Consider the following 24,074-nt stretch of genomic DNA (forward strand, 5'->3'; position numbering starts at 1 on the left):
GTGTTTGATCAGCTGTAATAAAAGGTTAAGGAATCTAATTTACCCATCGCTGATGCTTCTAAGCTTCTGATTGGCTTAGGAAATGTATCCATCACTGATGCTTCTAAGCTTCTAATTGGCTGAGGAAATGTATCCATCACTGATGCTTCCAAGCTTCTGATTGGCTGACGAAATGTATCCATCACTGATGCTTCTAAGCTTCTCATTACTCCTGTTATTGGTAACACTCACCCCAAAGCACAGTAAGTGGCTCCTTCAGGCTGCTGTGATCCACATGACAGGAGAAACTGTCCCCATCCTTAGGTATCACCTCCACAGTGACCCTGAGCTGATAGGTCCCATCAGGGTTGGGGAGGACCTGTGCTGCTTCCTCTGGAATTAATTCAATTTCTCCGTTCTTCACCCACTTGATATCCACAGCTTTAGGGTAAAACCCATGCACCCGGCAGTGAAGCTTTGTCACAGTGTCTGATTGGTGACTGGAAACCTTCACTTGAGGGACAACTAATAAAGAGACAGAGAAAACACATTATTATTGTTTAATAACATACATAAAGGGCTAGATTACAAGTGGTGCGCAAAATAACGCTTTCACAAAAGCAGTATTTGTGCTACACTTAGTAACAAAAGCGTATGCAAATGTGCTCTGGTAATACATGCTGAGCGCAATGCAAATGCAACCTTACGTTTGCATGCAGGGATGCATCGCACTCATCAGAGAGCGCACTTCCATAGGTTCCAATGTCAGCCTCGTTCTCATTCCGTGAGACACGATATGAGAACCTAGCACAGCAAAGGGGGTAAGTTGTGCAGCGATGGCAGCACATTTAAATATGTATATGATTATGTACATATACATTTATGTGTTTATATGTGTATATAGACATTATAGCACATGCCTATATATGGATATAATTATGTACATATATATGTATGTGTTTATATGTGTATATAGACATCATAGCACATGCCTATATATGGATATGATTATATACATATATATGTATGTGTTTATATGTGTATATAGACATGATAGCACATACATATATATGGATATGATTATATACATATATATTTATTTGTTTATATGTGTATATAGACATAATAGCACATAAATATATATGTATATAAGCATATACATATATATTTACAGGGAGAACTCAGTTCCCATAGACCGCAATGTAAAGGCACACCCCACACTCCAATTTTAACCCCCAAAAATTGCCATAGATTTGTATTTTATACACATATTTACTATTTATATTGACTTATTACTGCTTTGATTGTTTTATTTTTTATCTTGCTTTTCCATAGTGCAATTTAAAAAGTATATCCGTACACAAGTACTCACATTGGAGGAGTGAGAAGTTTATTTAAACAGTAGTGTGCACAAAACAGATATTGAGATGTTTATATAAACTAAAGTGCACACTGTGCAGTTAGTGGGAACAATTATTTGAACCATAACTTTTAACATACATGTAATCAGACAGTTATTTCCTATAGTGCAAACTGTTCAGGTAGTGTGACTGTTGATTATACCATAGTGCATGGTTTGCAGAAAGTGGGAAGTAAATTTATTCAGTAAAAGGGATAATCAAGTCAAAACTAATAATTAATAATAATTCATAATTCAGATAGGGCATGCAATTATTAACTTTCTTTTTAGTTGTATTTACTCTTATATATGTAATGTTATATAGATACCATTGTGCTAACTCTTGTGGAGTTATTTATGAGTTAGCACTGATTCGCTAAAATGCATATCTGTCAAAAGAACTGATATAAGGGGGCAGTCTGCAGAGGATTAGATACAAGATAATCACAGAAGTAAAAAGTATATTAATATATTTATGTTGGTTATGCAAAACTGGGGATTTTGTAATAAAGGGATATCTATCTTTTAAACTATAAACATTTTCAAGTAGACTGTCCCTTTAAGTGTATGTTGCAGACGTATCCATATATGATATGGCAATGCAGCCATTGATAATGTATTTTCAAAACACACTACATTTTACAAGGTCTTGTAATTGTCTCTTTATATCACCTTTCACAATGTCTTTATATTTCCGATAGCTTAGTCATTACCTTTCCTCTTTTCCCCAGCAAGACTGATATAGTTCTTTAGAGCTTTAATACATCCATTTTTGAGATAGCTATGGACTCTGTTGGCGACATGCTGTTCCCTGTTCCATCTCTGAGTGCTTATTTCAGCCTCATGTGTGTAAGGCACCCACAACAGTTTATCCAGATCCAGATCAATAAAATTGCCACCGTCATAACCGTACTGGTAATGCCCCTCTGTATTTCCATCGTCATCCAGCCCACAGCCATACATCAGCTGAAATGTGTGGAGGCCTATAGGAAACACAAAACACAAGCTTAATGCTAGTCTGTGTAAATGCATATTTGTTTAGGCATTTGCCTGTATTTAATTCCCAGCATTTGTGGGATCATGGGAATATTTCATCTAGGCCTTTTTGTCCTGCCCAGTAATAAGTTATTTATTTATAAAGAACATCCTTGGTTGCTCTAAACTCTAGATCTGGTATATGTTTCTCTATTTTAACTCCACCACTTTCCAATCACTATTTCCTCATCTGAGTGCTCTCTCTCATCAGCTCTCTCTTCTTCTAAATTCTAGCTCTATGGTCTGTTATCTCGTTTCTTGGTCACCATCCTCTGACTTTTTTTTTCCGATTCTTTCTACTTTTATTCTCCCACCTCTCTTTCTCCATCTCTCATACTTTAATATTGTACTCCTTATAACTTGAACTTTCCACCCATTACACATTTGTTATGCTGCATACCCACCTGCAAACCTCACTCTTAGCTTTCATTCTATACACTTCAGTCCCATATTCTCCAGCCTCTACTATCTCCTGTCTCATATACTTTTCTATCTAAGTACTTGTCCTCCATATTCTTCTCAATCCAGTAGCTGGGGAGTTCTTAGATTCCAAAAACACCAAGATAAATAGACCAAAGCAACACCTAACCAGATCTCTTTCACTCCTGGTTATTCCACAGACACTGCACTTAATTAATCTTAAATCTTATCAATTTATGGCATGTAAACCAACATATACTGTATATGACTTATATATATTAAAGCTTGGTATAATCAGCAGTAACTGCCAAAGTTGGAAAGTGTTTATATGTGCCAATACAAAACAAATCTAACAATCTGTAGCGTAATCAAGGCCAGAGGACATGTTGATCTCTATACTCGTAGCTCCTCTTCCCTTAGTAATACTCCTGCTAAGTAATTCCTTTACTTTTTTTTATTTAGTAAACCCCAGGCTGACTGACATATTAAACCCACATTCTCTACATCTGTTCTTCACTGATCCTAGTCTCCACCATCGTTTTGCTTTACTCATGTTCCTCCTTCAATGTTTGCTTTTCTTTTATTCTTCATCCTATTCATCATCATCTTAGGCTCCTCCACTTGCTGTCTGAATTATTGCCAGCTTTATTTGATTTCTTATATTCAATGTTTTATACTCTCCCAATTCTCATTTAGGGCTCGATTTATCAATCCATGGTGGACAGGGGTGGACATATTCAACCCTGTCTGCCCGAGCTCTCCTCTGGCATTGCACGCAAGCGTTCCTTTGCACTTGCATGAAACCCTGCCCACACACAGCCAATCACAAGCGGGTAGGAGCTGTCAATCTGGAGATTAAAATTCTCCACCTAAGAGGTAGAGAACAGGGTCTGATGACCACAGCTTGATAAATCCTGACTGCAGCTTCTCCTGGTTGGACCCGCAATCATAGGGAGGAGAAGGCTTGATAAATCATGCCCTTTGTATTCATCTTATGTTGTCTTTTATTCTCCATCACCCTCTCTTCTACATCTTATATAGCTGCATTTATTTTATCTCATTCCCAGCACTCAAATTTAAATGGATATGAAAAACCAAATTTTTATTTTTGCTTTCTACCCTTGCCCTCACTTGATATTTCATCTTATTTTTTTATCATTGGCTCTTATTTATTTATTTTTTTACTACTAGTGAGATGTTCTCTCCTTAAAAAGACAATGAACCCAAATTTTTTCTTTAATGATTCAGATAGAGCATGAAATTTTAAGCAACTTTCTAATTTACTCCTAATATCAATTTTTCGTTGTTCTCTTGCTATCTTTATTTTAAAAGCAGGAATGTAAATCTTAGCAACCGGCCCATTTTAGGTTCAGCACCATGGATAGCGCTTGGTTATTGGAGTCTTACATTTACCCACCAATAAGCAAGCATAACCCAGGTTCTCAACCAAAAATGCATCACATTCCTGCTTTTTAAATAAAGTAACAAGAGAACAAAGAAAAATTTATAATAGGAGTAAATTTGAAAATGACTTAAAATTGCATGCTCTATCTGAATCATGCAATAAACAAACTGGGTTTAGTGTCTCTTTAAGGCTTCTAAAATATTGATCTGTGGCACCCATGTGTTAGGAAGTTGGCCTTCTTTACTGCAGATTATATGTGTTTTTAAATCAGTAAATCCCTTTGTCCTATTACTTCAGTGGTTGGTGTATGCACTGCTTTTTAGGAGATACATTGAGTGAAAGCTAGGCACCAAGTTCAAGAATTCTGTGATCCTGTGAATACCCAGGAATCCGGATTTAGCACTTTAAATATATATGCGATTAACCTGGTGAGTTGTGTACTTTTTTCTCAAGTGTCATACATGCTTCAGTTTGGTAAAGAGGTGAGACCTTTGCTGTGGAGAAGACTACATTTTCAATTTCTCTATCTGAAAACTGTTCTTATTGTTACATCCAATCTAACCTTACAATGCCCCACAATGCTCTGTATAATATATATTTATAGCTCCTTATATTATCCATATAAACTATTCCTATAACCCTTTGGATGTGATAAAGTGAGGGCGCTAGCAATAGCCGAAGGAATAAGTGTAGAAAAATGGTTATGTAAATTTCAAAGAATTAGAATAGTTCAATAAACATAGTATTAAGAATTCGAAAATTGTGAATATCTTTTGATTCAAATTGTAAGTGTAAAATCTTAAAAAGTATGTGATATAAGGTGAAAATTTGTGTGAAGTTGATGTTGGTTGCAGATATTTCTGCTGATTTTACAGATAGTGTGTATATAAATAAATAAAGATGTGTCCTAAGTGGAACCTTGAAAATTGTAGCTGTCAGTGGTTAATAAAAAATCTATTTTTTTAAGTTTTAGTAGATAATGTATTTATTGATATAAAGTGCGATATGCAAATAAGTGTTGAATATACTGATAAATTAACCTCCAGAACACCTACTATAAGCAGATTATAATAAAAGGATATTGAACACAATTTCTTTCTTTCATGATTCAGATAGAGCTTGCAATTTAAAGCATATTTCTAATTTACTCCTATTATCAATTTTTCATCGTTCTCTTGGTATTGATTTGAAAAAGCAGGAATGAAAGCTTACAAGCCAGCCTATCTTTGGATCAGCACCCTGGATAGCGCTTGCTGATTGGTGGGTAAATGTGGCTTATTTTCTTATGATATAAGTGTTCCCCTTTCCTACAAACCTTCAGTTTTATTGAAGCGACCATTTAGGATCATCAAATCTTCTTTGAACACCTCTTCCCATCCTCTGCGATAAGTCATTTGTCTTTTCCAATAAGAAACATCTGTATTATTTTTTATCCACTTAGTCACAGGTATGAGCTCCCTTGTATCACTGTTGTAACTGTCTATCTGTTCGTCATCCATATACCCAACTGCTAGAAATTGTGGTAGACCTGGGGTGCGCTCTGACACTCCAGAGTGGTAATAGCTCAGGCTGTGATAACCTAAAAAAATAATTAACAGTAACCTTGAGTATAAACAGTAGAAAAAATGAAAAGCAAAACTAAAGCTATCTATCTATATTTCTACCTATCTCTATCTATTTATCTATCTATCTATCAATTTATCTATCTCTATCTTACAAAACTTTACTTAGAATCTGAATGCAAAAAATACAATAATATGTCTAAATAGTGTTATTTTATATTCATGTTTAAGGGACACCAAAAGACAAAATTAAACTTCATGATTCAGTTAAAGCATGCAGTTTTAAAATATATTTATTTTCACTTCCGTTATCAAATTTTGCACAGTTTTTTATATACACATTTTTTGAGGCAGCCACTCCTACTGAGCATGTGCATGAGTTCAGAGTGTAGAGTTCAGAGTGTATACGTATTTGAGTCTGATTGGCAGGTGGCTGTCAAATGATAGAGGGAACTGGCAAATTTAAATACATTTTGAAATTTGACAGAAAAAATCTACTGCTCATTTGAAATTTAAAGTAAGTGCTATTACATTGTTTTCTTTCATGTAATTGGCAAGAGTCCATGAGCTAGTGACGTATGGGATATACAATCCTACCAGGAGGGGCAAAGTTTCCCAAACCTCAAAATGCCTATAAATACACCCCTCACCACACCCACAATTCAGTTTTTACAAAGTTTGCCTCCTATGGAGGTAGTGAAGTAAGTTTGTGCTAAGATTTCTACATTGACATGCGCTTCTCAGCCCGATTCCTCTCAGAGTACAGCAAATGTCAGAGGGCTGTGAAGGGAGTATCACCTATTGAATGCTATGGTTTTCCTCACGGGAGATCTATTTCATAGGTTCTCTGTTATCGGTCGTAGAGATTCATCTCCTACTTCCCTTTTCAGATTGACGACGATATACTCTCATATACCATTACCTCTACTGATAACTGTTTCAGTACTGGTTTGGCTATCTGCTATATGTGGATGGGTGTCTTTCGGTAAGTATGTTTTTTATTACTTAAGACACCCCAGCTATGGTTTGGCACTTTATGCATTTATATAAAGTTCTAAATATATGTATTTTACTTATATTTGCCATCAGTCAGGTTCATGTATTTCCTTGTGCAGACTGTCAGTTTCATATTTGGGGAAAATAATCATATTAAGAAATATTTTTTCTTTCCTGGGGTTTATTCTTTTTTTCAGATTGACTACATTTTTCTTGCAAATTGCAGGCAGTACTAGGCCCGCGGGTGCGCCAAATGCTAGACTTTATTGCGTCATTCTTAGCGCGAGAATTTTTTGGCACCAAAGTACGTCCGTTGACGCAAGTTTGTCATTTCCGGCGTCGTAGTTGACGCCGAGTCCTTACACAGGGTTGCGTTGTTAGTGACGCAAGTGTGTCATCTACGGGTGTGGGCACCAAAAAATTTTCAGTTACGTTGTGCGTCATACTTGGCGCCAAATTTTTTATTAATTTATTACCCCATTGCTATTTGCCTCTTGCCTTTTTCTATATCAGAGGGCTATGCTATTTGCATTTTTTTTCCCATTCCTGAAACTGTCATATAAGGAAATTGATAATTTTGCTTTATATGTTGTTTTTTCTTTTACATTTTGCAAGATGTCTCAATCTGATCCTGCCTCAGAAGTATCTGTTGGAACTTTGCTGCCTGACATCGGTTCCAAAGCTAAGTGCATTTGTTGTAAGAGTATGGAAATTATATCTCCGAATGTCATTTAATAGTTGTCATGATAAACTTTTACATGCAGATAATGTGTCCATCAGTAATAGTACATTGCCAGTTGCAGTTCCTTCAACTTCTAATGTACATGATATACCTATGATTTTTAAAGAATGTGTTACTGATTCTATTCAGAAGGCTTTGTCTGTATTTCCGCCTTCTAATAAACGTAAAAGGTGTTTTAAAACTTCTCATAAAGTTGATGAAATTTCAAATGACCGACAACATAATGATTTATCCTCCTCTGATGAGGATCTATCTGATTCAGAAGATCCTTCCTCAGATATTGACACTGACAAATCTACTTATTTATTTAAAATAGAGAATATTTGTTCTTTGTTAAAAGAAGTGTTAATTACTTTGGATATTGAGGAAGCCAAACCTCTTGACGTTAAGACTAGTAAACGTTTAAATGCTGTTTTTAAACTTCCTGTGGTTACTCCAGAGGTTTTCCTATTCCTGATGCCATTTCTGATATGATTTCAAAGGAATGGAATAAGACAGGTACTCCTTTTATTCCTTCTTCAAGGTTTAAAAAATTGTATCCTTTACCAGCAAATTCTATAAAGTTTTCGGAAAAGATCCCCAAAGTTGATGGGTCTATTTCTACTCTTGCTAAACGTACCACTATTCCTATGGAAGATAGTACTTCTTTTAAAGACCCTTTAGATAGGAAACTTGAATCTTATCTAAGGAAAGCCTATTTATATTCAGGTCATCTTCTTAGGCCTGCAATTTCTTTGGCTGATGTTGCGGCTGCATCAACTTTTTGGTTGGAGAATTTAGCGCAACAAGAATTGGATTCTGACATATCTAGCATTGTTCGCTTACTGCAACATGCTAATCATTTTATTTGTGATGCCATTTTTTATATTATCAAAATTGATATTAGATCCATGTCTTTAGCAATTTTAGCTAGAAGAGCTTTGTGGCTTAAATCTTGGAATGCTGATATGACATCTAAGTCTAGATTATTATCTCTTTCTTTCCAAGGTAATAATTTATTTGGTTCTCAGTACGATTCTATTATTTCAACTGTTACTGGAGGAAAGAGAGTTTTTATGCCTCAGGATAAAAAACCTAAGGGTAAATCTAAGGCTTCTAACCATTTTCATTCCTTTCGTCAAAATAAGGAACAAAAATCTAATCCTTCCCCCAAGGAATCTGTTTCCAATTGGAAGCCTTCCTCAAATTGGAATAAATCCAAGCCTTTTAAAAAACCAAAGTCAGCCCCTAAGTCCGCATGAAGGTACGGCCCTCATTCTAGCTCAGCTGGTAGGGGGCAGATTAGGGTTTTTCAAGGATATTTGTATACATTCGGTCCAAAATCAATGGATTCAGAGCATTGTCTCTCAAGGGTATCGAATAGGATTCAGAGTAAGACCTCCTATGAGAAGATTTTTTCTCTCACGTATCCCAGCAAATCCAGTAAAAGCTCAGGCTTTCCTGAAGTGTGCTTCAGACCTGGAGTCTTCAGGGGTAATCATGCCAGTTCCTTTTCAGGAACAAGGTCTGGGATTTTATTCAAATCTATTCATTGTCCCAAAGAACAAAAATTCATTCAGACCAGTTCTGGATCTGAAAATTTTGAATCGTTATGTAAAAGTACCAACTTTCAAGATGGTGACTATAAGGACTATTCTGCCTTTAGTTGAGCAAGGACATTATATGTCTTCAATAGACTTGCAGGATGCATACCTTCATATTCCAATTCATCCAGAACATTATCAGTTCCTGAGATTCTCTTTTCTAGACAAGCATTACCAATTTGTTGCTCTTCCATTTTGCCTAGCAACAGCTCCAAGAATCTTTTCAAATGTTCTAGGTGCCTTACTCTCTGTAATCAGAGAGCAGGGTATTACAGTGTTTCCTTATTTAGACAATATCTTGGTACTAGCTCAGTCTTTACGTTCTGCAGAATCTCACACAAATCAACTAGTGTTGTTTCTTCAAAGACATGGTTGGAGGATCAATTTACCAAAAAGTTTCTTGATTCCTCAGACAAGGGTCACCTTTTTAGGCTTCCAGATAGATTCAATATCCATGACTCTGTCTCTAACAGACAAGAGACATTTGAAATTGGTTGCAGCCTGTCGGCACCTTCAGTCTCAGTCATTCCCTTCAGTGGCTATGTGCATGGAAGTTTTAGGCCTCTTGACTGCAGCATCGGACGTGATTCTTTTTGCTTGTTTTTACATGAGACCTCTCCAGTTTTGTATGCTGAATCAATGGTGCAGGGATTATACAAATATATCACAATTAATATCCTTAAATCCCAATGTTCGACACTCTCTGACGTGGTGGTTAAATTACCAGCATCTAGTTCAAGGGGCATCCTTTGTTCGGCCAACCTAGACTGTGATCACTACAGATGCAAGTCTTTCAGGTTGGGGAGCTGTTTGGGGATCTCTGACAGCGCAAGGGGTTTGGAAATCTCAAGAGGCGAGATTACCAATCAATATTTTAGAACAATTTTCAGAGCTCTTCATTTTTGGCCTTTGTTGAAGAGAGAACCGTTCATTTGCTTTCAGACAGACAATATCACAACTGTGGCATATGTCAATCATCAGGGTGGGACTCACAGTCCCCAAGCTATGAAAGAAGTATCTCGGATACTTGCTTGGGCGGAATCCAGCTCCTGTCTAATCTCTGTGGTGCATATCCCAGGTGTAGACAATTGGGAGGTGGATTATCTCAGTCATCAGACTTTACATCCAGGGGAGTGGTCCCTCCATCCAGATGTGTTTTCTCAGATTGTTCAGATGTGGGGTCTTCCAGAGATAGATCTGATGGCCTCTCATCTAAACAATAAACTTCCCAGATACCTGTCCAGGTCCAGGGATGTTCAGGCGAAAGCAGTGGATGCGCTGACACTTCCTTGGTGTTATCATCCTGCTTACATTTTCCCGCCTCTAGTTCTTCTTCCATGAGTGATCTCCAAAATCATCATGGAACAATCGTTCGTGTTGCTGGTGGCTCCAGCATGGCCACACAGGTTTTGGTATGCGGATCTTGTTCGCATGTCCAGTTGCCAACCTTGGCCACTTCCGTTAAGGCTGGACCTACTGTCTCAAGGTCCATTTTTCCATCAAAATCTCAAATCATTAAATTTGAAGGTATGGAAATTGAACGCTTAGTGCTAAGTCATAGAGGTTTCTCTGACTCAGTGATTAATACTATGTTACAAGCTCGTAAATCTGTCTCTAGAAAGATTTGTTATCGAGTTTGGAAGACCTACATTTCATTGTGTTCTTCTCATAAATTCTCTTGGCATTCTTTTAGAATCCCTAGAATTTTACAGTTTCTTCAGGATGGTTTGGATAAGGGTTTGTCTGCAAGTTCCTTGAAGGGACAGATCTCTGCTTTTTCTGTTTTATTTCTCAGAAAGATTGCTAAACTTCCTGATCTTCACTGTTTTGTACAGGCTTTATTTCGTATTAAGCCCATCATTATATCAATTTCTCCTCCTTGGAGTCTTAATTTGGTTTTGAAGGCGTTACAGGCTCCTCCATTTGAGCCTATGCATTCTTTGGACATAAAACTTCTTTCTTGGAAAGTGTTGTTCCTTTTGGCTATCTCTTCTGCTAGAAGAATTTCTGAGCTATCTGCTCTTTCTTGTGAATCTCCTTTTCTGATTTTTCATCAGGATAAGGCGGTTTTGCAGACTTCATTTAAATTTTTACCTAAGGTTGTGAATTATAACAACATTAGTAGAGAAATTGTTGTCCCTTCCTTGTGTCCTAATCCTAAGAATTCTTTGGAAAGATCCTTACATTCTTTGGATGTGGTGAGAGCTTTTAAATATTATGTTGAAGCTACACAAGATTTCAGGAAGACTTCTAGTCTATTTGTTATATTTCCTGGTCCTTGGAAAGGTCAGAAGGCTTCTTGGTTAAAGCTTTTGATTCATCAAGCTTATTTGGAGTCGGGTCAGACCCCGCCTCAGGGAATTACAGCTCATTCTACTAGATCAGTCTCCACTTCGTGGGCTTTTAAGAATGAAGCTTCATTTGATCAGATTTGCAAAGCGGCAACTTGGTCCTCTTTGCATACATTAACTAAATTCTACCGTTTTGATGTAGTTGCTTCTTCAGAAGCAGTTTTTGGTAGAAACGTTCTTCAGGCAGCTGTTTCAGTTTGATTCTTCTGCTGATGTTTTAAGTTTTTCTTGTCATTAAAGAATAAACTTATAATTTGGGTTGTGGATTATTTTTTCAGTGGAATATGGCTGTTTATTTTTATCCCTCCCTCTCTAGTGACTCTTGCGTGGAGTTCCACATCTTGGGTATTGATATCCCATACGTCACTAGCTCATGGACTCTTGCCAATTACATGAAAGAAAACATAATTTATGTTAGAATTTACCTGATAAATTAATTTCTTTCATATTGGCAAGAGTCCATGAGGCCCATCCTTTTTTATGGTGGTTATGATTTTTTGTATAAAGCACAATTATTTCCAAATTCCTTTGTTGATGCTTTTTATTCCTTTCTTTATCACCCCACTATTTGTCTATTCATTAAACTGAATTGTGGGTGTGGTGAGGGGTGTATTTATAGGCATTTTGAGGTTTGGGAAATTTTGCCCCTCCTGGTAGTATTGTATATCCCATACGTCACTAGCTCATGGACTCTTGCCAATATGAAAGAAATTAATTTATCAGGTAAATTCTTACATAAATTATGTTTTATTATGTACTATTTCCTGTTGGTAATGCAATTCTTTTGTAGCTAATGGCTCTTTAAGGATAATGATTTTAAAGGGACATTATACACTCATTTTTTTCTTTTCATAAATGTTTTGTAGATGATTTATTTATATAGCCCATAAAGTTTTTTTTTTTTTTTTTTTTTTTTTTTAAAAATGATACTTTTGCTTATTTTTATGTAACATTGCTCTGATTTTCAGACTCCTAAATAAGCCCCAAAGTTTTAGGAATATACTGACGTATACCTACCCCAATTTGCTCCTGTTACTGTAAAGGGTCTTTTCATATTCAGAGGAAGGGGGAGGGGGAAGAGTCTGACATTTCCCACTTGCAGTGGGTGTTCCAGTAACCTTTTAAATAGTGCTAATTTGGAAGCTTCTAAGTTAGCTTTTAAACGGTTTTATACTGGATTTTTATATCAGTATCTGTGCATAGTATTCTTTATAGTAGTGTCTATTACATGCAGTTAAATGAAAATTGGTGTGTACTGTCCCTTTAAATGCCATTTTAAAACACCCATTTTATTTTACTTTTTAAAAGAGCAAGGTATTAAGTATCATGAGTGTTACTTTGTATGTGAGACACAACTAAGGAAATCTTGATTTACTTTGCATAACAGAATATTTATTTGCATCCATTTTTCAAATGAATTGCCCTGCTAATTAGGAACTGTACCATGAAACTTGCCCTCGACAGAATGCCACGCCCCCAACTCTCAGACTGAAGAAGGGTGAAGCAAAACCATCTGGAAACTAAAAGGAAAAATGATCTAAAATAATATTCAAATTAATTCTAAACCATTAGTGCCAATGTAACATTGCGCTTGATTTTACGTTTCATGTGAAGTCTTTATGTATTTCAGGATAGAATTCGACTTCAGAACTTCAGATAATGGGAAATGTAATAAATAATTGTAGACAAAGGGTCACAGTGTTCTCCACAGAAAAGTTTGCCAGCAGGGTGGCATTACGAAGAAGCCAGGTAGGGGCAATAATATTTTGCATTACAAGATTTTCTGTTATTTATAAATGTTACTTAAAGGGACAGTCTAGTCCAAAACAAACTTTCATTATTCAGCTAGGGCATGTAATATTAAAGAATTTTCAAATGTACCTTTATCACCAATTTTGCCTTGTTCTCTTGGTATTCTTAGTTGAAATCTTAACCTAGGAGGTTCATATGCTAATTTCTTAGACCTTGAAGGCCGCCTCTTAAGAATGCATTTTAACAGGTTTTTCACCACTAGAGGGTGTTAGTTCATGTGTTTCATATAGATAACACCGTGCTCATGCACGTGAAGTTACCTGGGAGCTATCACTGATTGGCTAAACTGCAAGTCTGTCAAAAGAACTGAAATAAAGGGGCAGTTTGCAGAGGCTTAGATACAAGATAATCACAGAGGTACAAAAATATATAAATATAACTGTGTTGGTTATGCAAAACTGGGGAATGGGTAAAAAAGGGATTATCTATCTTTTAAAACAATAAAAATTCTGGTATAGACTGTCCCTTTAAAACTATCCAAGGCACAAATGAATTGCATAATTTAACATAAATTCATTAAATGATCATTTGAGCAACACACATTGAAATCATTTAATATTAGCAAATTTTATCTTAATATTAAGATAATAATATAAGTGTTATTGAGAGGCATAGGGATGTATCACACTGTATATGAGATCACTTGGGTTAGTCCAAATTTTTTTCTCTAGAAAACAAAATCAATGTATTGCAAAGGAACACACAACTTGTTAAGCATCTGGAGTACTGTCTGATTTTCAGTGTTTTGATCAATTAGGGACAGGGACATACCAAACATTGGAAAAAGGGGGGGATCTAAAATGTATTATGACTGGGACCATAAATAACACCAAGCATTGTTTTATAATAAGCAAATATATTTACTTTAAAACCACAATGAAAAAAAGACATTATTAAATGATAAAATAAAAATCATACTTGTTTTAGAGATGTGGTAAGCTAAATATAAAGTTGGATAAAAAAAGCAGCACGTATAACTTCAGTCTGTCCATTCAGACTCAATTTCCAAACAACGCATTTCAAGGCCAAGTCTCTTCCTCGGGTGTTACTATGGCGATGTTTTTGGTCTGTTACATACCTAGGTTCATGGTTTAAAAGCCAATCCAGAAGTGTAAGATATTTATCTATAATCATAGCGTATTAGCCAAGATATTTTGTATAAATCCATGAATGACATTTATAAGGTCCAATTAAACCTCAAAGCATTATTTTAAAGGGACAGTCTACTCCAAAAAATGTCTTGTTTAAAAAGATAGATAATACCTTTATTTACCATTCCCCAGTTTTGCATAACCATCACTGTTATATTTATACACTTTTTACCTCTGTGATTACCTTGTATCTAAGCATCTTTTGACAGCCCCTGATCACATGACTTTATTTCTTATCTATTGACTTGGATTTTAACCAATTAGTACTCTGTTGTACACAACTCTATGGGCGTGAGCACAATGTTATCTATTTGGCTCACATGAACTAACATTCTCCTGTATGAACTAACATTCTCCTGTTGTGAAAACCTAATAAAAAGTATGTGATAAGAGGCTGTCTATAGTGGCTTACAAACAGGCAGAAATTTAGAGGTTTAAATGCTATAAAGTATATTAATATAACAATGTTGGTTGTGCAAAGCTGAGGAATGGGTAGTAATTGCATTATCTATCTTTTTAAACAATAACAATTTTAGTCTTGACTGTCCCTTTAAATAACTTTTAAAGCATTTTGCTCACCAATCTTAATATTACAACATTTTTGATTTTTAAAACAAAATGTTTATTTCCCTTTTCACATTGATGTCCTTAACAAAAGCTACATTTTAAAATAACATTTATAAAAAACAATCAGATTATATCTTATCTTGCTCAAACAGAATCCCAAGACAAACAGAACTGCTTTAGAGACCACCCCGGAGTCATTTGATGATCATTAAACTACTTTAGAAATAGGACTATTTGTTTTTATTGCAAGGCTGATTTTGGCCTCAATTTTAAATGTACGTATTAATGTTGTATTTTCACTTATTTTATGTTTACCTGTTTGTTTAAATTTATCGTGGACGTGGTCCCACTTCTCTGTTCCCGGATCTGGTATGGGTTTTATTCTTGCTGAGCAAATAGGTTGTGGGATGACTTATTAAGATAGGTTGGCGTTATATATTGTATGAATTTCCCTATGGGATTGGCTTACCCTGCCCATTATAGGTCTCTTTTCAGACTCATACCGGCATATGTACTAGATATATTTTATCACTGTGAGGTAGGGAGATGGGGTTTATTTTCAATTTTCTATTTTCAGTTTTTAACTTTTAACGATAGAAGTCGATTACTGCACGTTGAGGTTTTGAGGTTAGTCGCCTGCGTTGACTGTTTGACGCTATTTGCACAGTCCTGGATATGATCTATATAGCAATCTATATGAGTTTTTGGTTAACATAAGATTTTTAGTTATGCGTCCATCTTGGACTGATACGTTATAGTTAGCTTAGTTTTATGGGGATCGGTCATGTGTTATCTGTTGAGACCCATTATATATTATTTAATATGATGAATCAACATAATGAGAGGCGTTGATGGTGTTGGCTCGATATTTGGACGAGAGAGCTGTATGTTAAGCTGTGGCTCAGGTTGTTAATATACAAGGTTATTTGTAAGATTGGGTCTCGCCCTCCTCTGTCTCAGCGGAGATATATTGACACAGACAGGAGGGATGTTGTCATTCTAGGTTCACTGACCGTGTTGTTATTGGTGAGGTCAATACCTTCTCAACCTATTAGAATGGAAGTGTGACAACGATACACCTATCGCAACTGAGGGGGAGGTACCCCTGACACAGTCTGCGCGAGTGGATGCCCCATGTTTTGACGAGACAGCTGATCGCGCAACGGAATGACTGTTAGATTAGGTTTATCTGATTAGATCCACTGTGGTATACATCCGGGCAGGGTGATAAGAGGATGCATAGCCGCTACGTAGTAAGATCCTCCCGGGGACCGTAAGATTGTATATATATCGAGGTGGATGATTTCCGGTTGTGCCGATCTTGTTTTGTTTTTGTTTACAATAGTAACTATGACTCCCACTGGGGGTGAGGCGGTCTGTTTTAGCCAATATAGTGTGTTGTTGTGGACTGTTCCATTTTAATGATCCACTGGGGACCCTCTGATTTAGGGAGCAGGTAGTAAATGGGATCTCGCATCACGTCCTAATGGTACACATTGTTGTTTTTCAATATTTTACTTTATTCAATAGCATTATTGCTCATGTTAGTTTGGTACATATGTTTTGCTGAATCAAAGGGTTATGTTTCACATTTGGGCTATTTTATGGTATAGCCCCTTGTTGTTGTGCACATCATCTCCAGTGATTGGTGGCCGTAGTGGGGGAGGGTTTCACAGGCCTTTATAAGTCTGTATGTTTGGATACTCGGGTTGTCAGAAGAAGGGACGTTTGAGGTCCCGAAATGTCAAAAATAAATATTTTTGTACATAGTAATCTGAAGTCCAGTGAGTGCTTCATCTTATCTCTTTGCTTATATATATATATATATATATATATATATATATATATATACACAGAATCTAAGTGTGTATGCATTCCCACTGTCTTACGCCAACTGCCAGGGTGCTCTTGAAGAATAGTGGAAAGAGTAAAAATTAGCACTCCCTGGTCTTTCGATAGCAAAGTCAACAAATACTCTTTATTGCATGCTGTGATGTTTCAGGACCAAATACAGTCCCTTCCTCTGACGTCAGAGGAAGGGACTGTGTTTGGTCCCGAAACGTCACAGCATGCAATAAAGAGTTTTTGTTGACTTTGCTATCTAAAGACCAGTGAGTGCTAATTTTTACTCTTTGTATGTATATATATATATATATATATATATATATATATATATATATATACAGTATATACATACCAGGGACGTGCACTCATAGGAGGCAGGGGAGGCAGTGCCTACCCTGACATATGTGGCCAAAGCTTAATTAAATTTGAATTAAAACAAAAAAATAGTAAAAAAAATATATATATATTTTCCCCCCATGTAATGCTATGGAGAGGCAGGTACAGGAACGCTTCTCTCCTTTGCAGTACATGGGTCAAAGGAAAAGCTGTGCTGCAGTGCCACCTGTGTTCTGTCAATATATTAGCAGCACAAATTGGGACCAATAGGAGGCACCCCTCTTGATGCCTCCTAGCAAGTGAAGGATATATAGATTAATCAGCAGGAGGCTGCAGTGAGCAGGGTCATGTGACACAACTGGAAGCTGAGGTAACCTAAGAACAGATGACACCAAGCAGAAGAGTAAAGTAGTATTCTACATCTCTTGTGATTCACAAATTGTGTTCAGATACAGCTCATTAACAGGGGGGGGGGGGGGGGGAGCATAACCCAAAACTGACAGGAAGTCAAAGGGTCAATTCAAATTTAAATCCAAAATTTAAAACCCAGAGTTTGAAGTTAAGTGTGCAGTGTCCACATTATTTAAATTAAAGTTGTTGACATTGAATATGGCTAAGCCTCCCTTTCTCATGGTTATTTGATTTAATTAGGTACAAACTCCATATATGTTATGTCTGTTCAGTCAGAGGATGCAGTATCTATTTTTATTTTTCTCTGTGTCTCCATTTAGTTAAAGACTGCTGTTAACTTGTAATTCACAAATCAATTGAAAGCTGTTGCATTGTGTTTTTAATTTGTGCTGCTTTTATACAAGTTTATATTAATAAAAAGGAGATGAGTCTTTTAAAAAATATATGTAATTATTGCAGTTAAATGTTTTTAGAAATAATGCCACTGTAAAGTAACTAGTTAAACACATAGTCAAAGGGAGACATTTAAAATTAAACTTTCATGATTGAGGTAGAGCATGAAATTTTAACAGACTTTTCTAGTTATTTATATTTTGAGAATTAGCATCAACTGTTACTGGCCCCATTTCAGCAAATCAAATTATTTTTTGAAAGGCACATGAGTCATAATTACATTTCCATCGTTCAGATAGAAATTGCACACAAAAAAATATAAATAAATAAACGTTCTATTTTACTTTTATTATTATGTACTTAATTATTTTGGTATCCTTTGGTGTCCTCTGTTGAAGAGCATACCTAAGTGGGATGTGCACGTGCATTTCTTGAACACCATATTACAGCAGCTGTGTTGGCAGTATTGATAATCTTGTCCTTTGTGTAAAACTTTTTACAATACAGTAGTGAGTAGAGAAGAGATTGTGTATCATTCTAATTGCTTAGTAACTGGCACTGTGCCACAGAATTGTGTGAGTGTGTATGTGAGCAGAGTGTGTGTGGGTGTCGATGAGCAGAGTATGTGTGCTTTATTCTCCAGGTAATCAATACATTTCCGATGAGCTGGTGCTTTAGTGCAGTGTTTCTCAACAATGGTCCTCAAGTACCCCCAACAGGCCAGGTTTTCATTATAGCTGAATCAGTGCACAGGTGAAGTAATCAGCTGATCAGTAACTCAGTGGTTACTAACTTGCTCTCACCTGATTATATCACCTGTGCACTGGTTCAGCTATCATTTAAACCTGCCCTGTTGGGGGTACTTGCGGCCCTCTGTACATGTGTTTCTCCGGCGTATCATATCTAGTGCCTCACAAGCCTCTGACCTCACTGCACGTCACTGATACATACAGTATATATATATATATATATATATATATATATATATATAAAGAGAGATGGGGAAGCGGCACACACCATCATATCCATCCACCTGGTGCACTGCAAAAACATAAAATACAAATCCAATCCAGAACATACACCTGGCAGGGTGTATATAGAAAGTCCTTGGAAAAAAAACAGGCAGCACAGGAGATTTTGACAAAATGCCTTTTAATGCATCAAAGCAAAAACAAGAGGGCCTTAACCCATAACGTTTCGGTTCTCTCTAGAACCTTTCTCAAATGGAGCCCAAAGCGAGTTGGAATTATTCCAACTTCCTTTGCTACATTCTCATCATTGAGTAGAATTTTCCAATTCTTTTTAAGAATCTCTCTAATTCCACTCCAGTGGCAATTGTATTTTGTCACTAACCTGATAGTACTAGTATTTTCTTTTTCTCTATCTGTATTTCTTGCCTCATTGTTGTCACTCCTTAATATACGTTTTGGATAGCCCCTAGCTTTAAACCTTTCTATCATGAGGGTAGCATGTTTATCATATTTTGATTTTGAGGAACAGTTCCTGCGAAGACGCAGAAACTGTCCTTTAGGGATACCTTTTATTAGATGATTCGGATGATGACTCTTTGCTAGTAGAATATTATTTGTTGCAGTTTCCTTGCAAAAGTTTTCGGTCACTAGGACATCATTTTCAACCTTTATATCAATATCTAAAAATGGAAGGTTGACCTTACTAGAATTTACTGTGAGAACAATGTTTCTATTATTTAAATTCAGATCCTCAACAAAAGAGTTTAGTTCTATTTGAGTAACTTCCCAGATGACAAATATGTCGTACACATAGCGAAGCCATAGGTGGACTTTTTCATTAAAGGTTTTTTTCTGATATACTTCTTCCATTTCCCATGCTCCAAGATGGAGGCATGCATATGTGGGGGCACAAGTTGCCCCCATTGCAGTACCTCTAACTTGTCTGTATATCTTCTTGTCAAATGTGAAAACACAATTTGTAGCAGGTCAATCACAAAGTTAGTATGATTACTAAAGGCCATTCCTCTAGAGTCCAAAAAATGTTTTGCTGCCTCAATTCCTATATTATGTGGAATGGACGAATAGAGACCCTCCACATTTAATGAGACCAACAGTGCATTATGTGGTATGGAGAGACAATCAATTTTCCTCAATAAATCTGCAGTATCAATCAAAAAGAGCCCCAAATTTAAAAGACAAAATTGTGAGAAGTAGATTTATTACCCCACAAAAGAACTGGCTGTCAAGCCAAAAATTGATAGGAAACTTTCCATGTAAAAATTGTGTTGCTTGCAAATTCATGGTAAGAACTAGTCTTTTCGGCTTGTACTGAAAAGGTCTATAAATTGAGGTATTTCTTCAACTGTAATACAGAGGGAGTAGTCTATCTACTTAGTTGCAATTGTCCCAGTTTTTATGTTGGGAAAACTAAGAGATTGTTGAAAGACAGGATCCTTGAACACAGAGATGACATTAAGAATAAAATACAAAATAGCAGTGTGGCAAGACATTTTGAAAGTTGTCACAGTAGCAGCCCAGACTGCATGAGGGTGACAGGCATAAATAGAGGCAAAACAAATGGCAGAGGTGGCAATAATGATAAAGTCTTACTCCAGAAGGAGTGCAAATGGATATTTAGCCTTTCTACTATTGGTCCCAAAGGGATGAATGAGAGACTTGATATGACATGTTTTCTATAAAATATCTATTTGAAACTGACTTCAGCCATTTAAAACTTAAAGGTCATTATAAATTTGATATTTATTATCTGTATTTTATGGATGAATATTAGTTGATCGATAAATACTGTGTATTTCTATTGCAAAGCAAAATGTTTCAATCCAAGTTTGAAATTTCACCTCCCAGAAAGGCGGAGTCTGTATAGCTTAAAAATAGCCGAAGAAAACGTCACTTCACAAAGCCCTGAGGAAACCCCGTCTCCCTAGTGACGAGGGGGTGAAACGCGCGTCAGCAATTAGCTGGCCGCTCCATGTGACTCAACACGCTTGCTTGTGGATTGTGTGCATAAAAGTTTGTGTATACAACAAAACCTGTGAGTCTTAACGAGTCTATTCTCCCGGGTAGATGTCTCAAAGGATATGGACATTATTCTGATGATTCATGCAGCGGATTGTTTGCTCCAACAGCATAAGTTCATTCACACCAAGTGGAAAGAGGAGTGGGGAAGCCCGGCAAGCAATCAGTGTAGTCGACAGAAGGATACTGACACATACACGTTGTATCCTCCTGCATCTTTGCTTTTGTGCTAATACTGTGTTGACTAACTTTGCTTCTACTCCAATCTAAATAACTGTTGGGGACTTACACTAGACGGGTGCAGTTGACAGAGGGATACTTTAACTAATATAAGATATCCTCCTGCATCTTTGTTCGTGCTATTGCTAATTCTTCATGCTGCAATATTAACATCTATGCTTCATATGCTTAACCATCTGCTTCATATCCACGTATGCTTTTGATTTAAGATGTTCAACATAACCTACTACAAATTCTACTCTTGGTTATAAAGGACGTTTGATATCTACAAAGAGACTATTTAGTCTACCTGGTTCTCAAGTTTTGATATTATTATAATTGCTGTTTATGTTGGTCTTGATATAACTGAAAATACTCGCTTGTTCCGCTCTCCACATTATACCCTATATATGTCTAGATTCTTTGAATGTAGGCTATGTTACGTTAAGCCTTGATTGAATATACTAATGTATGGTATTTATTTTTACCCTCATTAAGGATATGGATGTCCATGCACATATGTATTATTTTACATGCTCAGTTGCATTAAAACCTGTTTAGGTCTGTGCATATTCTGTGAAATTACATTTGTGTGCTGGGACACCTTATGATCCACAATTCATCACCATATATTTGGGTACATCTACTACAATATACGTAAATGCATGTCTTTTCACATGGACCGGTCCTAATTTATTTTTGTTAATATGTATATATTGGATACTATATATTTCTTTATTTTAACATAGTATTTACAACATCCATATGATTTTGGATGCTGCCTCTTTATGGGCCTGAGCCTAGCACGGTGTGAGAATAAATCTTCTTGATTTATTGTTGATATATATATATATATATATATAATAAGGTCTTGTTTTTTGGTCTATCTTTAACATTATTTTATTTTTTATTTATATATATATTTATATTGCTATGTATTATTTTATACTGTATATTCACCGATTTGGCTACAATTCCTATTTCTTTTGGAGGAAAATAAAACTATTTCTGTTTTCACTGATTTCACTAAGCAGTATCTAGAAGAGGCCATGTTATGAATACCACAGAATAGACTCCATCTCCAGTCTCTATGTGAAGTGAAAGAACAGATTAAAATGTCAAGAAGAGCAGAAAAATATAGCTATTTAAAAGTGCATTCTAAACTTTTTTTTCAGTATTCATAATACTTTGTTAAAAAAATGTTTTACTGTCCCTTTAAGTAAATTGTACAACGGGGCACTTACCACAAGTGGATAAAGGGGCGCTAAGTAGAAAATGGAGATACAAAAATATCCATTTGAATTTTGTCCCATGTGTCTTTTTTTGCTGAAACAAATCAGTGCTTGAGCTTTTCTTAAATTCTTTGCATGATCTGTAGTCTATAAAAGAAAGAAGATATATAGATACCCAAGCGATATTTAGCGCTTCATTTGAAAACCAGCCCTTTAACTGCTGCACACTTATGATATTTTTAATTTTCCACAAGGAGATAGGGGCACTAAAATATAAAATGAAAATTCAGCCCAGCCACCCAGCCACCCAGCCACCTTGTCCCCTAAGCTAAAGAGATCTGAATCCCCCTTAAAGAGAGGTACATTATCTTGTTCAAATAAAGAATCATAGAGCCATCAATAAGGGAATATAAAAGTGTAATAAAAAAGTATTTTATTGTTAACTTAAAGAAAATAGAAAGGTCAAAACTCCCAAAACCAACTCCTCCTCTTGCCACCCCACCCAAAAATTACCGTTGGGCCATTGTCTACAAGCTTTTAACTTCCCAAATCCCTGAATTAATCCGGCAGGTGTTGGGACGTATGGAAGTAAAATTCAGACGTCACACACAGTCTACACTCAAACTACAAGTTACCCACACTACTCACACTAGTCATACTCCAAAATACACATATAAACATATAATATATTGTATGTGTGTAATTATATATATATAACATGTATTGTTCATTATGCAAATTGAATCTGCTTATATACATATGAGACTCAGTGAGTGAGTATTTTTTTCTTTTAGAAATATTTATAAATAATTAACCTACCCGCACTCTCTTCAGCTGAGTATTTTTTATTTGCGTTTCCTGTGTTTTGTTTATTCCATTTTTCATTGATTCCCGTTGAGTCTCCTGAAGAGTGGGGTTCGCCATCTTGACATTTTCGAAATAAATAGTTGTAGCAGATTTCAGAATAGCCCTTGGTACTTGTGCCTTTTACTGAAAATTAAAAACATGGCTAGTTATAGCAGATTGAAAAATAAAATACTTGAGCAAATATCTCCATTAACCTTGTCCTCTTAGGAGACATTAAATAAATGCTAGACAGATAAGTCTGAGAATAATATGCAGATGTTTTTTTTCTTTTTTCTTTAGTTGTTTACATTTTGTAGAAGTTAAAGAGACACTAAATCCTTTTTTTCTTTCTTTCATGGTTCAGATAGAGCAGCAATCTTAAAGGGATGGCCAAGTCCAAAAAAACTTTCATGATTTAAATAGGGTATGTAATTTGAAACAACTTCCCAATTTACTTTTATCACCAATTTTGCTTTGTTCGCTTGGTATTCTTAGTTGAAAGCTTAACCTAGGAGGTTCATATGCTAATTTCTTAGACCTTAATTCTGAATGCATTTTGACCACTAGAGGGCATTAGTTCACGTGTTTCATATAGATAACATTGAGCTCATGCACGTGAAGTAACCTAGGAGTGAGTACTGATTGGCTAAAATGCAAGTTTGTCAAAAGAACTGAAATAAGGGGGCAGTCAGCAGAAGTTTAGATACAAGATAATTGCAGAGGTAAAATCTGTATTATTATATCTGTGTTGGTTTTGCAAAACTGGGAAATGGGTAATAAAG

General features: G+C 36.0%; 1 protein-coding gene across 4 annotated transcripts in view; it reads right to left on the minus strand.

Annotated features, from left to right (window-relative positions):
- LOC128667058 (major histocompatibility complex class I-related gene protein) overlaps positions 1–24,074 on the minus strand; it is a 202,350-nt gene that overhangs the window by 74,175 nt on the left and 104,101 nt on the right. For all 4 annotated transcript variants that reach the window (XM_053721942.1, XM_053721943.1, XM_053721940.1 and 1 more), the window contains exons 6-10: positions 23,266–23,436; positions 22,459–22,593; positions 5,554–5,817; positions 2,092–2,361; positions 232–504 (exon numbers count right to left, since the gene is read on the minus strand). In XM_053721942.1, the coding sequence (XP_053577917.1) occupies positions 232–504; positions 2,092–2,361; positions 5,554–5,817; positions 22,459–22,593; positions 23,266–23,436 (1,113 nt within the window). The remainder of the gene's footprint in view (positions 1–231; positions 505–2,091; positions 2,362–5,553; positions 5,818–22,458; positions 22,594–23,265; positions 23,437–24,074) is intronic.

Source organism: Bombina bombina, chromosome 7, assembly GCF_027579735.1.
Source record: "Bombina bombina isolate aBomBom1 chromosome 7, aBomBom1.pri, whole genome shotgun sequence".
Taxonomy (NCBI): domain Eukaryota; kingdom Metazoa; phylum Chordata; class Amphibia; order Anura; family Bombinatoridae; genus Bombina; species Bombina bombina.